Source organism: Rutidosis leptorrhynchoides, chromosome 3, assembly GCF_046630445.1.
Source record: "Rutidosis leptorrhynchoides isolate AG116_Rl617_1_P2 chromosome 3, CSIRO_AGI_Rlap_v1, whole genome shotgun sequence".
Lineage (NCBI taxonomy): Eukaryota > Viridiplantae > Streptophyta > Magnoliopsida > Asterales > Asteraceae > Rutidosis > Rutidosis leptorrhynchoides.
Window position 1 is genome coordinate 36658475 of NC_092335.1, and position 17327 is coordinate 36675801.

Consider the following 17327-nt stretch of genomic DNA (forward strand, 5'->3'; position numbering starts at 1 on the left):
ATGTCTTTTAGATATATAGATATAATTTATGAAACTTTCGGTGGTCAATTTTGCCATGTTTATACAAGTGTTTACACTTTACACGTATCAAGTTGTAATCAGATGTTTGCAAACAAGTACTTCTGAATTTGCTGATGTTACAAACAGGTCTCTAAACTATAAAACTTATTTAAAAATTACCCTTGAACACCAACATTATTTCATTTATTAATTCTTTTAAGGGTGCTGCATTTTGCCACATATAAGACGATGTTCTTTTTTTTAACGGTAATATTGGCATCGAATGTTCTCATTTGTCAGCCACAACGCGTTAGGAGGAAACTCAATTTGTGACGATGTTGGCAGTATCATCGAAGGTTGGGAAAACCTCGCAGAGACCTTCCCAAATCGCATTGATGTTGACAATACCATCAAAGGTTGAAAACTCCGTGCTTGGAATGAGAATCGAACCCGTGTTGGCAATATCTCAAGTTGGGTCTCACCCCATACCACTCAAGCAATACGATGTTCTAAAACTCTGTTCTAACCACAATCCGAAACAACAAATTAATGGCATTTTCGTTCAAAATGTAACAACATGACAAAAGTTATATTATTGTCGGATTTGACTACAAGTCGCAGACTCAAGTTTTTGCATCGGCTTAGATAGAGAGAACGTGCTCTTTCCCCAAAGTCCAAACACGTCATTATAAATTTTTGTTTAAGCAATTACACTCGTGAAACTAATAGACGGAAAAATCTCTTGCTCGGATTCGGAGTCATAGGGGTCATTGTGTTCACCAACAGTTTGATTGGAAGGTCATTGGTTGGGGTCGCAAATTGTGAGAGACGGGTTTGTAGGCTATTTTGAGGAGACTAGGTTTAAGGGTTCACAGTTGGTCTTAATTGGATGGTAAATTGTTGGTTTGTTATTTTATGTCACTTTCAATTGTATCGTCGACTTGTCATAATGTCATCTTTTGAGTGGAGTAAGGGCGCGATAGTCATTTTTTTTTTTTTATATATATTCTAAGGACCCTAATCAACCTGTTTAAAACAGTTTAAAGAAGTATAACAGGGACCTGTAATATGCAGCTACAGTCTGTAATGGTTCAACCTGGTTTTAGTCATAAGTACACCCCCCCCCCCCCCCCCCCCCCCCCCCCAACAAAAGGTGTAGAGCTGAGCATATATAAGAACATCCCAGATATGCACATACAAACATACAAAATTGATTGGTTAAAAAATCAATAGAAATCATCTCAAATAGCGAAGTGCTATTTCCTGTAGTACCACATAAGCAGTTAAAACTTAAACTCGGGATCTTTCTAATGTTCTCATCAATAAATTAAAGGAAAAAAAATCTAATGTCAGTATCATCATGGATATAGAACGTGCCTCGATAATGATTATTTGTTAATGATGCTAAAGTAGTGCGATAAACCATAAAGCATCTAGAGATCTGTGTTGGTAATAGATAAAGTTGTCCATTTTATAGTCGATCGTTCAGCTCGTGTATGACCTGGGACAAACAAGACTACTGATTTTAAAGCTCATTGAAAGAACCATGATCCAGAGAATTATGCAGTAAAACCAGCTTCGAGAAACACCAGAATTAGCCTTCCGAGACATTAAACCCGAAGACTCGTGTACATCTCCAGATTCACTTTCATCTTGCTTAACCCCGAAAGAGAGGATGATGTCCAGATGACCATTTTTACCCAAGGACCAATCCATCTTGCTTTCTGTGAAAGAAATATCTGTTATCCGAATCATACCTGTTGTAACACGAACTGACGTTGAAGCTTGTGATGCAGCAGCAGCAAGATACTTTGCTGATGCAAATGCAGATGGAGCAGATATGTTGCCCAACATGCAACTTGCCCTCTGTAGAAACGAAAAGTCTGCGTAGAACAATGTATACAACGTCTCAGAACAAATAAATAGGAAGCGAAATGGGCGGGTCTGGCAAGTTGGGTAATGGGACCAAAACAAATTTTTGTTCAACAGATTTAAATTCCTTACAAATACTTGGGTGTGTTGTAAATTAGTTACAAAGATTTTGTTATGTCAGTATAAAGATATAATAACCGTGTTATTTCCTTTCAAGGTAATTTTTTACGTTTTGCTCGTCAGCGGTAAAACGCAACTAGGAAAGACCCTTTTGATAGGTAAACGAAACGAGCTTACCACCTCTAGAAAAATCAAAAAATTTACATTACCTGTTGGGAAATCTGCATCTTCTTGCTTTAAAGAAGGGGCGAGATAGTCATTTTCTTCTTCAAACAGTTGCTGGCTTGCTTCACTCGTCTCATGAGTTCCTTCCATACCTGTTCTTGAATCTAGATGTTCTTCATTTGAAGTAGATGGAACAACTTGATGGTCTAGCTTTGAAGAAACAAAATCATTGTTCTTCACTTCAAATAATTGCTCGCTAACATCGCTCAATTGATGCGTTTCTTCAAATGTTAATGATGATTCAGGGAGAATATTCTTATTTCCTATTGAATCAAAGGTGTAATCCAAGGTATCCATTTCTGGATTAAGATATGATGTATAGTTTTCGAACATGTCAAGGCCAGGTTCTGTTTTAACATCATTTTTAATGTCATCTGCTTCAAAGAATGAGCTTCCATCACATTTCAAGTCACTCGTCGAAGCATCAAAAACTAGTTCATCGAGTAAATAATCCACATCGAAGTTTGTTGTGTTGCTAGTTTCACCAATGTATTCGTGCTTCACATATGGGGGATCCAACTCATTGTGCACAGGCAAATCAAATAACTTAGGTCCGTCTTCTTTGTCAGCCTGAAGTTGGTTTTGATCCTCACCCACCAATAAGTTTTGTGGTTGATCGATCACTTGTTTAGGTACATCATTAATGCAGACATTATCATCCTGATGGTGTTCTAATAAGAGGGGGCCATCTTGATCTGGCACGTTTGAGTCAAGAATCTAAAATTAACGGAAGAAAAAAGAAGCTTTTATTAGAATAATGAACATAAAGAAAGGAACTTTGTAAAAAGCCTGAAACATGTCAACTTGTAGTGTATACATCAAATAATGTTTTATTTGGACATGTATAGATCATTTCGCCTTTTGCAATCAGTCCTAAGACAGTTAAATCAAATTTATATTTGGTTAAAAAAAACTAAGCCAAAATGGGTACCAACAGTAGCTAATGCACAGTGCGCCTAAAGCTAAATCCAACCATCGTAGGCATATGGTTCCATCAATACGTTGACATGAAATTCAATTGCCCAAAGTAATAAAATACTGTAACACTAATCAATCAGCTATAACTAGACTTGATGTGTAACAGCTACCAAACAAAAAATAATAAATAAAAAATAAAACCAATGATAGAAAGAAAAAAAAGGCTCAGACCTGATCGAGGTCATCTGCATCTAGATAGGCATCATTATCGTTTACGAGCAACTCATCAGCAAACTCCTGCTTAGGGATCATTGCCAGCTCATCATTCTCCCATTCCTCATCAACAAATGGTGCCCCATACTGCTCACCATTTTTCGCTCCAGAACCGCTTTTCCGGAAGATCCTACAAAGAACAAACGCATCCTGCCAACCCAAACCAGAAAAAAGTTCAGAATACAAAACCATATAATACTGATTGTTCATGTATTTCATACAAAGTAAACCATGCGCTTACCTGGACAAATCCAGCTTTCTCCAAATCCCGATCAATGAGCCTGTATTCATGCATGACCCAATTCGTCCTCTCGCCTTTAGGTGCCCGACCAATATGATACACCAGAGTCTTTTTCATGCCTATCAGTTTAGACCTATGGTACACAGACCGATCTTTCCCAGTAGTCTTCCAATACCCTTTATCAGTAGCTCGATTTGTTCGCGATCCATTCCCATATTTCTTATCCAAAACACTAAAGAAGTACCACTCCAAATCTCTCGTCTTCAGTCTAGATAAATCTGCACCTCAAATGATAAACCAATTATACACAAATTCATTAATTTCACATAGCCCTTAATCACCAGAAAATATAATATTATAAACGGTTCACATCATCTCTTAAAAAACGTTGACCAGAAGCATTGCATATAACATATGTGTGTATGTTTATAAATAACCCAAAAGCTATATAATCTAACAGTACTAAATTCAGTTTCACATCTGTCTTATGAATATCCTACAGATCATATTCATCAATATTATTATTCTAAAATCATATTATGTCAAAACAAAACGATAAAACAAACAAAAAATTAAAATTACAACCGCATACATTTCATTTACATAAACCCTAACTAACACGCAAATTCAAAATAAAATAAAAACTGGACTCGCCTGGTAGATCCCAAGGTTCGACTTTATAGACTTCGACATCTGAAATAGCGTCAATACGAAACGGTTTACGACAAATCTTACGCCTTAAGTAGTACCATACAAGTTCTTCATCAGTGGGATGAAATCTAAATCCAGGAGCGAGTGAAGAAGCGGTTGCTGGTACCGAATCAACAATAACTGCCATACAAGTGAATCAATCAATTTTTTATTTATAAAAGACTTTGGAGAAAATTTGTGAAATTGTGTGTTTTATTTTAGGTTTGGTTTCAGTTTGATTAAGGCAAGTTAAAAAGAGGGACTTTAGTTGGTCTATATGTTAACTGTTATATTTCAGTAGCCTTATAACTACCTTTAGTGACCTAGTTCAATATATTCAAATTGAAAGAACCAATAAAAGAGAGATGTGTTGTAGAAGATATAGGAGAGAAAGAGGTTGAAGAGAGGTGTGATGTATTTAATGTATATGTGTGTTTTTGTAACTTACATTATGCACATATATATAGTACAAATTTTACTATCTATATTTGACTAATTACCATCCATATTTAACTACTAAATTTACAACACTCCCCCTTGGATGGTAATTTTTTTTTAAAGAGCAATTAATACTGCCTCGTTAAAAACCTTGCTAAAAAAAACCCAGTGGGATAAAACTTTAGCTAAGGGAAAAAGAGTGCAGCATAGAGTTGACTCCCCCTCAAGTAGACAACGCTGAGTCGTCACATCTTTTGAACTTGCCTCATGCCAATATTGTGAACGTATGTTTTGAAAACAGCGATTGACAGTGCTTTGGTATAAAAATCAGTAGAGTTGTTGATTAAACGTATCTCATTTTAATCTGGTTGTCTTTTACGAGATCTTGAGTATATGAGAAGAATCTGAGGTTTTCATCTGAAACTGTATCATCTAAATCTTTTATGTACAAGTTTGACCCTTGTGATTTGTCTACAGTCTCCTTCATGGTTTGCTCAAACTGTTGTTTCAATTCCTATTCCCTTTCAGTCTTTTTCTGAGCCTTACCAATATACCATTCTTTTCCATCAAACTTATAACCGTTAAGACCGTTTATAGCTTTAGCGCCTCGTCAGCATTTATGTTTTGTTCTGTCATTTTTGATACTCTTCTTTCATTTGTACTATGTAAGCTGTATTATCTTCATAGATAGTTGTTGGGCTTTTATAGCGTTCTAGTCCACAAGAATCAATAATGATTTGTATCATTGATCTTAACTAAAATCATTTCCGAGTAGCTTCATGTAATGCAATCACTTCGGCATGATTTGATGATGTTGCAACAAGTGTTTGTTTTGAGAACGTCATGATATTGCGGTGCCTCCATTTAGGAATACATATCCAGTTTGAAATTTAGCTTTATGTAGATCAGATAAATAATCTGCATCTGTATAACCAAACAAATCTTGTTTCGAGTTGTTAGAATAAAATAATTATAAATCAGTAATTCCCCGAAGGTATCAAACTATTTGTTTGATCTCATTCCAATGTCTTTTGGTAGGGGCTGAGCTGAACCTTGTCAATAAATTAACTGCAAAAGAAATGTCAGATCTTGTATAATTTGTAAGATACATAAGAGCCCCAATTGCACTAAAATATGGAACTTCTGAACCAAGAAGATCTTCATGATCTTCTAGAGGATGAAATGGATTAGTATCAATATTAAGATCTAACAACCATATAAGTACTTAATGGTTTTTGTCTTGTCCATATTAAAATATTTTAAAATCTTTTCGGTATAAGTTGTTTGATGTATAAGTAAGTCATTAGTTATATGCTCAATATGTAAATCAACGTAATACTTGATTTTTTTTATTTTAAAATCTTTCTTTAGAAGTTGAATGGCTTCATAGATTTCTTTATTTAAGATAATTGATATAAACAGCTATGATCACATATCCGAACATTGTTTTTATAAAACACACGTGCAAATAAGTTTATATGTATACCCTTTTCTTATCAAGTAGTAATTTAATCGATTATACCACATACGTCCCGATTGTATAAACCCATTTAAAAATCTTTGTGATTTAATGGAATATATTCCCTTGGGTTTTGCATTAGATGCTTATGATACCTTAACCCTTCAGGTATATTCATATATATATCACTATTAAGTGATCCATACAGATAAGTAGTAACAACATCCATGAGATGCATTTAAATAACTACCAGGTTGATTAAGTATCTAATAAGTAATTATATTCATTATAGGAGGATAAGTTTTTTTCCTAATTCATTTCTGGTCTTTGTGGGAAATCTTGAGTTACAAGTCTAGTTTTGCCTTGTAACTTCATTTGCACATTTCTTTTCGGATAAAAATTCATTTGTATCCCATTGTTTCACATCTTTAAAAGTGATAACGATTGATCCAAAAACTTTTCTTTTATTGAGCGATTCTAATTCAGCTCGTATTGCTCCTTTCCGTTGAGTTCAATCACGTCTATTTTGATATTCAATGACAGATTTTGGTTCCAGATCATCATCTTTATTCATGATGTCATTGTAACATTATATGAAAATATCTCATCAAGATTTTTCATTTCATTTAAGTTTCATAATATTGCATAATTTATTGCAATTTATGTATTTACATTTATCAATATCCTCTGCAGAAGGAGTATTGATTTGTGGTTCTTGTTGAACACTTTCTTTTACCTCATTATCAGCTGATTTTCTTTTTCGATGATTTTTATCTTTGGAACCAATTGGTCTCCCACGTTTCTGCCGTAGCAAAGACTCATGAGTGACATTATTGCCAGCTTTTGTAATTTCAATTCTAGCTGAAACATTTACTGCTGGTATATATGATTTAGTCACTTATTTTTTGTATCTTTAAATGCATAAAGTAATTAATTTGCAAGTTCTTGCATATGCATTATATTTGAACTTTCTTTTCGCATTCTTTTGTGCGATGATCAATATTCCTTAATTGATGTTTACACCATGAAACATCATTTTATTTATATTTCATTTCTCCCCCTAATATAGGGAACAATGTTTCATTAAAGTGACAATCGACAAAACTTGCTGTAAAAACATCACCCGTCATGGGTTCAATATATCTTATGATTGAAGATGTTTCATATCTAACATATATTTCAATCCTTCTTTGAGGAACCATTTGTTGTGGTTGTTCAATTAAAAATACACTGCACAACCAAATGTTCTAAGATGGAAAATATTTGGTCTCCACCAAAATTAAGTTGGTAATGGAGAATATTTATAACTTGCACTTGATTTAATGCGAATTAATGTCACATCATGTAAATCTACATGTCCCCATATAAATATTGAGAGTTTTGTACTCATTTCTAATTGTCTAGTTATTAGCTGTAAGCGTTTATCTATTGATTCAGCTAAACCAATTTTGTGTATGCACATGAGCAACTGGATGTTCAACAACAATCCTTGTAGACATATAATAATCATTAAAAGCTTGAGATGTTAACTCACCAGCATTATCAAGTCTCATCCTTTTAATGGTGTAATCAGAATAATGTGTTCTTAATTTAATAATTTGTGCAAGAAACTTTGCAAATGCCATATTATGGCTTGATAACACACAAACATGAGACCATGCGTTAGATGCGTCTATTAGAAAAATGGTCCACATGATGGATGAATTGGTCCATATATATACCCTTGAATTCTTTCAAGAAACATTGGTGATTATTTCTCAATGTGCTTTTCATTAATCGCCATATGTGATTTTCATTAATCACCATATATGTTTTTCGTTAATCACTATATGTGCTTTTCATTAATCACTATATGTGCTTTTCATTAATCACCATATGTGATTTTCATTAATCACCATATGTGCTTTTCATCATATATCATTTTCACCATATGCGCTTTTAATCATATGTGCTGCGCTTTTCGTCATATGCACTTTTCATTATATGTGCTTTTAATTATATGCGATGCGCTTTTCATCATATGCGCTTTTTATCATATGCGCTTTTAATCATATGCGCTGCGCTTTTTATCATATGCGCTTTTTATCATATGCGCTTTTAATCCTATGCGCTTTTCGGTGCTACATAGATATTTCTCATTTTCGATTATCATTGACTGATAATCATATCCATTATGATATATATCAGAGAAACTTAACAAATTTCTCTTTGATTTGGGAGAAAACAAGACATTGTTTACCAAAAAATTCGTACCATTTGGTAATATGAAATTTTGCCTTTTTCGTTTCTTATATCAAGTTTGCAAGAGCTGATATAGTATTTATAATTCCTTCATTTGATTTAAATCAATGAAATATTTCTTAGATTTGATCATAGTGTGTATGTTACTACTATCTGCAATACATAGGTCTTTACCATTTAATTGATGTTGTATTTCTGCAGGATTCATACTAAAACTTCAAATAAGATAAGCAAATAATGAGTTATATTTCAGCAAGATAATCAAATTATATTACCTGCAAACAAGTTATAATCTGAAGTACATAAAAGATAACACTTAATAAAACATATGCGTTATGATCTAAAACCATTTATTTATGAGTGATACATAAAAAAACTAGGCATCTTAGAAAATTCAAACCATTCAAGTCTCAAGGTAGCTCAGGGTTAATTTAATCAAGATTTGTCAACAGATTCACTCTCGTTTTCTTTTCTTTTGGGACTTATTTGTAGAGCTAAACAAGATGTTCATGTATTCAAGAAATACTAGACTGATGATCCACGTTACCAGATCATTAATAAGAATCTCCGAAATTCTTATAAGAGCGTCTACTAATATCTTTAATTTTATTCTTTCATGGATCACCGTTATTATTATTATTATTATTTTTTTGATAATTAATATCGTATCTATCTTTGAGTATTTTCCATAATACACTTGGATTTTCGATCATATAATATGTAGATTCTAAGGACTCGTCAATATGTTTGCTAAGAAAAATACTTACTATTGCTTTCTCTTGTTCGGAATAATTGTTATTTTCATTCAGGGTTTCTAAAATACCGTTTGATTCGAGATGTTTTTCTACATTCATAACCCATGTTAAGTAGTTGTTCCCACTTGTTCTAAATGAGAAAATTTAAGCCTTTTCAAATTCGACATTTTCTATTATCAAAAAGATGAATAACATAAATCATAATCATAATCAACTTCTATTCATAGACAAATAATAAAATGAAATTAGAATCATTTTAAATTCATAAGTAGCAAACAACAGAATAATGGTATGATTACAAATAATAAAACCACAAGGGCATGATAGAATATAGGTTCACCCGGTGGTATATTAGCAACAATGATGATAGTTAATATGACCAATACAATAGGAAAAATCATCCTTGTATGAATCATTTTTACAAAAACTTTTTGAGAGTAGTAATCTGAAAAATGAAGATTGATTTGTGAAAATGTGAAAACGAAGATGTTTATTTTATATTTGAAAAAAATAGTTGTTGTAACGTCGTTAGTTGACGTTAACAACCGTTATGTATATATGACCGTTGTAACGTCGTTAGTTGACGTTAACGAATAAAGTCACTATATCAAAACGCGTATGAGTAATATAAAGGACAAGATTTTTTTTCTTATTTTAACTTTTAAGATTTACTTTTAATAAAAATACAAACTACTTTTTCTTATTTTAACTTTTAAGATTTACTTTTAATAAAAATACAAACTATTTTTTCTTATTTTAACTTTTAAGATTTACTTTTAATAAAAATACAAACTACTTTTCTTATTTTAACTTTTAAGATTTACTTTTAATAAAAATACAAACTACTTTTTCTTATTTTAACTTTTAAGATTTACTTTTAATAAAAATACAAACTACTTTTTCTTATTTTAACTTTTAAGATTTACTTTTAATAAAAATACATACTACTTTTTCTTATTTCTTTTAATAAAAATACAAACTATTTTTATTTATTTTAACTTTTAAGATTTACTTTTAAGAATAAACATTAGTATGCATGAAATAAATAATGATTAATTGCATAAGTAATCATAAATGTTAGATAACATATAAAGACCCCATCGTATTCGTATTGATCGGAATTAATCTCGACCCATGGTACCGTGTTGTCAAATGACGTGTTGCGTACATAAAGTACCGTGTTGTCAAATGACGTGTTGCGTACAATCATGAGGTCTTATTAACATAAATATAAATGTTAGTGAAGTTAATAAGAGTTAGACTACAGAAAATATAATTCAGGCGGTATAACCGACCATATATAACTTAAATAACATAAATATAAATGTTAGCGAAGTTAATGAAAGTTAGATTACAGAAATATAATTCAGGCGGTATAACCGACCATATATAACTTAAATAACATAAATATAAATGTTAGTGAAGTTAATGAAAGTTAGATTACATAAATATAATTCAGGCGGTATAACCGACCATATATAACTTAAATAACATAAATATAAATGTTAGTGAAGTTAATAAAAGTTAGATTACAGAAATATAATTCAGACGGTATAACCGACCATATATAACTTAAATAACATAAATATAAATGTTAGTGAAGTTAATAAAAGTTAGATAATTTCTTACCTTGATTAGTGACGTGTGCTTACTTAGATAAACCTTGATTATACGGAGCACTTCGTGCTGAAGAGAGGTGTGATGTATTTAATGTATATGTGTGTTTTTGTAACTTACATTATGCACATATATATAGTACAAATTTTACTATCCATATTTGACTAATTACCATCCATATTTAACTACTAAATTTACAACATTCACGACTTTTTATATTCATTTATTTATTATTATTTATCCCTTCCCTTCCCTTCCCTTCCTCACATAAAGCATGGTGATTAAGTCCAAGGTATCACACCCACAACCCCACACTCTATCCAATCGCCACGTGTCATCACTGTACGATTTTCTTTTTTTTTATATTTTTAAACAGCAACTAAAAAAAAGGAATTTCATCCGTTCCACATACGGTTACATCAAATCCTCTCCATTTTTCTCATCTCCTTCCTCCTCCTTTTTTCAACTTTGTTCCACATCCATTCGTCAATTAAAATAACACCCAACACCAAACAATCTTCTTCTTCACCAACTATCCACATCTCTCTCTTCGCTCATGGAAAAACCCTAACAAAAAAATTGTCGATTGTTGCCGGTTTCCGCCCTAAAATAATCAGCCGATATCCCTAATTAATCCGTCATCATTTTTTACACACATCGGTGTCACTTTTGTATAATTTACCTAATTTTTTGTAACACCAGGAAGTTTTTCCGGCGATTTGCTCGGTCGGCGACTCTCTGAATCAATTCGATTTCCCTACAGGTTTGACTAAATCAATTGAAGGGGTTTCCGTTGTTAGTAACCTGTTACGGATTTTTTTAATCGGTTAGCGATCTTGGAAAGAAATCAGTGCTAAATCGTTTAATTTCACCCTTTTCCTTATTTACAAACATGTTCGGTTTTGTGCGGCTTCTTCAAATGAATGTCAAGCAATTTCCATCAGTACTCAAAAAGGAAGAACCATTTGGCCCTGTAAAAGCAGGTACATACTTGCTAAATATCTGAACTATTAGTTTTCTCGGCTAGATGTTTTATAATTATTAGTAACAATTGTCAATTTCTTGATAAACCTTTTAATGTTTTTCGTATATTTGTTAAATTGTTTTTATATTTTCATACTTTAGTGTAATGTAATGTTTTAGATGAAGATTCGGGTGTTGATGGATGTGGAATTGAAGAAATGGCGCATGATGGTGTTAGCATCAGTAAAGATAAGGTATGAAATAGGTAGGGTTTTTTTTATTGGTTTTGACAGTTTGACTTTGTGTAGTCAAACGTTTGAAATAAAGTTGTCTTGGTATCTGATCGTTATCTTAGTGGTGGAAGATTAAAGTTAGATGGTAAAAAGAATATTTTGATAAGGGTCAAAATGGGCAGTTTGTGTAGTGACCCGAACTTTTTCATGTTTATATATATTAATTGAGATTGATATTTACATGATTAAATGTTTCCAACATGTTAAGCAATCAAACTTGTTAAGACTTGATTAATTGAAATATGTTTCATATAGAAAATTGACCACCCAAGTTGACCGGTGATTCACGAACGTTAAAACTTGTAAAAACTATATGATGACATATATATGGATATATATATAGTTAACATGATACTATGATAAGTAAACATATCATTAAGTATATTAACAATGAACTACATATGTAAAAACAAGACTACTAACTTAATGATTTTTAAACGAGACATATATGTAACGATTATCGTTGTAAAGACATTTAATGTATATATATCATATTAAGAGATATTCATACATGATAATATCATGATAATATAATAATTTAAAATCTCATTTGATATTATAAACATTGGGTTAATAACATTTAACAAGATCGTTAACCTAAAGGTTTCAAAACAACACTTACATGTAACGACTAACGATGACTTAACGACTCAGTTAAAATGTATATACATGTAGTGTTTTAATATGTATTTATACACTTTTGAAAGACTTCAATACACTTATCAAAATACTTCTACTTAATAAAAATGCTTACAATTACATTCTCGTTCAGTTTCATCAACAATTCTACTCGTATGCACCCGTATTCGTACTCGTACAATACACAGCTTTTAGATGTATGTACTATTGGTATATATACTCCAATGATCAGCTCTTAGCAGCCCATTTGAGTCACCTAACACATGTGGGAACCATCATTTGGCAACTAGCATGAAATATCTCATAAAATTACAAAAATATGAGTAATCATTCATGACTTATTTACATGAATTACATATCCTTTATATCTAATCCATACACCAACGACCAAAAACACCTACAAACACTTTCATTCTTCAATTTTCTTCATCTAATTGATCTCTCTCAAGTTCTATCTTCAAGTTCTAAGTGTTCTTCATAAATTCTACAAGTTCTAGTTACATAAAATCAAGAATACTTTCAAGTTTGCTAGCTCACTTCCAATCTTGTAAGGTGATCATCCAACCTCAAGAAATCTTTGTTTCTTACAGTAGGTTATCATTCTAATACAATGTAATCATCATATTCAAACTTTGGTTCAATTTCTATAACTATAACAATCTTATTTCAAGTGATGATCTTACTTGAACTTGTTTTCGTGTCATGATTCTGCTTCAAGAACTTCGAGCCATCCAAGGATCCGTTGAAGCTAGATCCATTTTTCTATTTTCCAGTAGGTTTATCCAAGGATCTTAAGGTAGTAATGATGTTCATAACATCATTCGATTCATACATATAAAGCTATCTTATTCGAAGGTTTAAACTTGTAATCACTAGAACATAGTTTAGTTAATTCTAAACTTGTTCGCAAACAAAAGTTAATCCTTCTAACTTGACTTTTAAAATCAACTAAACACATATTCTATATCTATATGATATGCTAACTTAATGATTTAAAACCTGGAAACACGAAAAACACCGTAAAACCGAATTTACGCCGTCGTAGTAACACCGCGGGCTGTTTTGGGTTAGTTAATTAAAAACTATGATAAACTTTGATTTAAAAGTTGTTATTCTGAGAAAATGATTTTTATTATGAACATGAAACTATATCCAAAAATTATGGTTAAACTCAAAGTGGAAGTATGTTTTCTAAAATGGTCATCTAGACGTCGTTCTTTCGACTGAAATGACTACCTTTACAAAAACGACTTTTAACTTATTTTTCTGACTATAAACCTATACTTTTTCTGTTTAGATTCATAAAATAGAGTTCAATATGAAACCATAGCAATTTGATTCACTCAAAACGGATTTAAAATGAAGAAGTTATGGGTAAAACAAGATTGGATAATTTTTCTCATTTTAGCTACGTGAAAATTGGTAACAAATCTATTCCAACCATAACTTAATCAACTTGTATTGTATATTATTATGTAATCTTGAGATACCATAGACACGTATACAATGTTTCGACCTATCATGTCGACACATCTATATATATTTCGGAACAACCATAGACACTCTATATGTGAATGTTGGAGTTAGCTATACAGGGTTGAGGTTGATTCCAAAAAATATATAGTTTGAGTTGTGATCAATACTGAGATACGTATACACTGGGTCGTGGATTGATTCAAGATAATATTTATCGATTTATTTCTGTACATCTAACTGTAGACAACTAGTTGTAGGTTACTAACGAGGACAGCTGACTTAATAAACTTAAAACATCAAAATATATTAAAAGTGTTGTAAATATATTTTGAACATACTTTGATATATATGTATATATTGTTATAGGTTCGTGAATCAACCAGTGGCCAAGTCTTACTTTCCGACGAAGTAAAAATCTGTGAAAGTGAGTTATAGTCCCACTTTTAAAATCTAATATTTTTGGGATGAGAATACATGCAGGTTTTATAAATGATTTACAAAATAGACACAAGTACGTGAAACTACATTCTATGGTTGAATTATCGAAATCGAATATGCCCCTTTTTATTAAGTCTGGTAATCTAAGAATTAGGGAACAGACACCCTAATTGACGCGAATCCTAAAGATAGATCTATTGAGCCTAACAAACCCCATCCAAAGTACCAGATGCTTTAGTACTTCGAAATTTATATCATATCCGAAGGGTGTCCCGGAATGATGGGGATATTCTTATATATGCATCTTGTTAATGTCGATTACCAGGTGTTCACCATATGAATGATTTTTATCTCTATGTATGGGATGTGTATTGAAATATGAAATCTTGTGGTCTATTATTATGATTTGATATATATAGGTTAAACCTATAACTCACCAACATTTTTTGTTGACGTTTTAAGCATGTTTATTCTCAGGTGATTATTAAGAGCTTCCGCTATCGCATACTTAAATAAGGACGAGATTTGGAGTCCATGCTTGTATGATATTGTGTAAAAACTGCATTCAAGAAACTTATTTTGTTGTAACATATTTGTATTGTAAACCATTATGTAATGGTCGTGTGTAAACAGGATATTTTAGATTATCATTATTTGATAATCTACGTAAAGCTTTTTAAACCTTTATTGATGAAATAAAAGTTATGGTTTGTTTTAAAATGAATGCAGTCTTTGAAAAACGTCTCATATAGAGGTCAAAACCTCGCAACGAAATCAATTAATATGGAACGTTTTTAATCAATAAGAACGGAACATTTCAGTTTGAGAAATGGTTGATTTGTTTTTCTGTCACGTTCGATTCACTTCTAGATTACATGTTTATTTGACTATAAACAATACTGCGTCGAGTCTGATTGGTAACAAATATGTTATTACAATGATGAACTTTTGAAATTACTTATTTAGAAAGCCATAAGAATTAAGAAAACAGTTAGGGCAACATTCCGTAAACTGTAACTTTCAATCTCTTCAGCTCTTCCACTAATTAGAACATGTTTTCCTCTTTAGCTTAATTATTATACTCGACACTTTTGGGTTATAACTTGGTTAATGATAAGCCATGTTAGGCATTCCTTAAAGTTTGGTTAATGACAAGTCATGTTCCCTTTGTAATTTATATTTTTTCCTTTTCAATGTACCTATTTCATTGTGTTGTGTCATTACTTTGATTTGGATATGTAAATTTTTGACCCATTGTTCTTTTATCACCTTATGAAGGTTGTGTTGCAGTTAAACGACACTTGTCCATCTAATTATGTAGCTGAGATGGAATCATACTAGGCTTTCTCCATATCTAAAAGGAACTCACAACCCTTAACTCTTCATGATGGCTGCCGGTAATGGTTGATGTTTTAGCACTTGATCCGAAGACTCACGGTTAAAGGTTTGTGTTTTTTTATTAAAGAATTGAATGATGTGATTCTTATGTTATTTGTTATGTATTGTTCATTTATTTAAGGGTGTTTTTTTTATTTTTTTATTTTTATTTTTTTATTGTTTTTTTTGTATACTTACCATAATTATTGCTTGAGAAGACTCTTTTCTATATCATTGACTGGAATAGTTGGATCTCGAATCCATGATCGCCTGGAACTGCAGTTGACGGAACTGGTATTGGCTAACGTCTAACGTTAGTAAGAGGTATTTCATCGAGTGCGTTATTTTTAGTAATTGTATATGGAATTGAGTCTCTTTAGCGATAGTATTTCTATTCGTTGATGACATGTTGGTTAGCATATTAACCTATATATAAGAAATCTTGCTCTGTACAAGTACTGTATATAATTTCAAAATATAATTTTATCGTGATTTTTATTTAAAATAAAGGATATAATTTTAGGTTGAATTTGAAGTGATTGTATTATTACTTATAAGTTCAATCGTTTATTGCTTGAATATGTATGAAACTTGAAATGTATTCGGTTGATTGTGTTCCTATATTTTGTTTTCGTTAGGTTGTTCGTGTTTTGCTGCTCAAGTGAAAAGGTATTGTGTTATTATCACTATTTTCTTTTTCCCCATTTTTGTTCATATGGGTTCCTGGATGTATTTCGTTGTGGTTTTTTTTTTTTTTTTTTTTTTTTTTACCTTTTTGAGTGTTGGCCGTGTCTTGCCTCGCTACAGATGTGTGATTATAATTGTGTTTGGTTTTTGGCCTTTGTGTTGTTTTTTTTTTTTTGGTTTTATATCCAAGTTTGTTTACCAGATGTTGTTCAGATGCTGATGTTGTTGTGTTCTTCGTGCTGTTGTCTGTGCTGTGTAGACAATATGTTAACAGAGAGGTCATTAGAAATGTCAATTGTGTTGTTGAAAATGTTTCTCGATCTATGCTTCTATTGTTGCTGAAGAGGCCTCTGTTGCAGCTGCTATAAGTGCGCTTTCCATCGCCAGCAAAATGGGGGAATCACAAAAGGTAGCTTTTGTTTGTTACCATTTTCCCTCACCTATATTATTTGTTTCGTTTCGGATACAAGTTGTGAGGTAATGTGGCTCACTCTCTTATAGAATTTGTAAAATACACACTCAGGTTAGCAATAACCATCTCTTTCCATGAATTCATAATATCTAATTTCTGAATTTAATAAAAATTCATGCACAACTATTGCTTT

At 31.8% G+C, this 17327-nt stretch overlaps 1 protein-coding gene across 1 annotated transcript; it reads right to left on the reverse strand.

The window, feature by feature from the left end:
• Window positions 1–1243: 1243 nt before the first annotated feature.
• Window positions 1244–4590, reverse strand: LOC139895943 (NAC domain-containing protein 78-like). The gene is made up of 5 exons (XM_071878497.1): window positions 4304–4590; window positions 3650–3927; window positions 3367–3558; window positions 2202–2934; window positions 1244–1883 (listed from the first exon to the last, which is right to left on the reverse strand). Exons 1-5 carry the CDS (start codon window positions 4485–4487, stop codon window positions 1486–1488), a joined length of 1785 nt encoding a protein of 594 aa, XP_071734598.1. The 5' UTR covers window positions 4488–4590; the 3' UTR covers window positions 1244–1485.
• Window positions 4591–17327: the final 12737 nt, after the last annotated feature.

Excerpts from the sequence above, each read along its gene's own strand:
- LOC139895943 (XM_071878497.1), bottom strand. The coding sequence starts at position 4,487 with ATGGCAGTTATTGTTGATTCGGTACCAGCAACCGCTTCTTCACTCGCT. Across the intron at positions 3,559-3,649 it reads AGAAAGCTGGATTTGTCCAG|GATGCGTTTGTTCTTTGTAG; the intron begins GTAAGCGCATGG and ends TTGGGTTGGCAG. Across the intron at positions 2,935-3,366 it reads ATGCAGATGACCTCGATCAG|ATTCTTGACTCAAACGTGCC; the intron begins GTCTGAGCCTTT and ends CGTTAATTTTAG.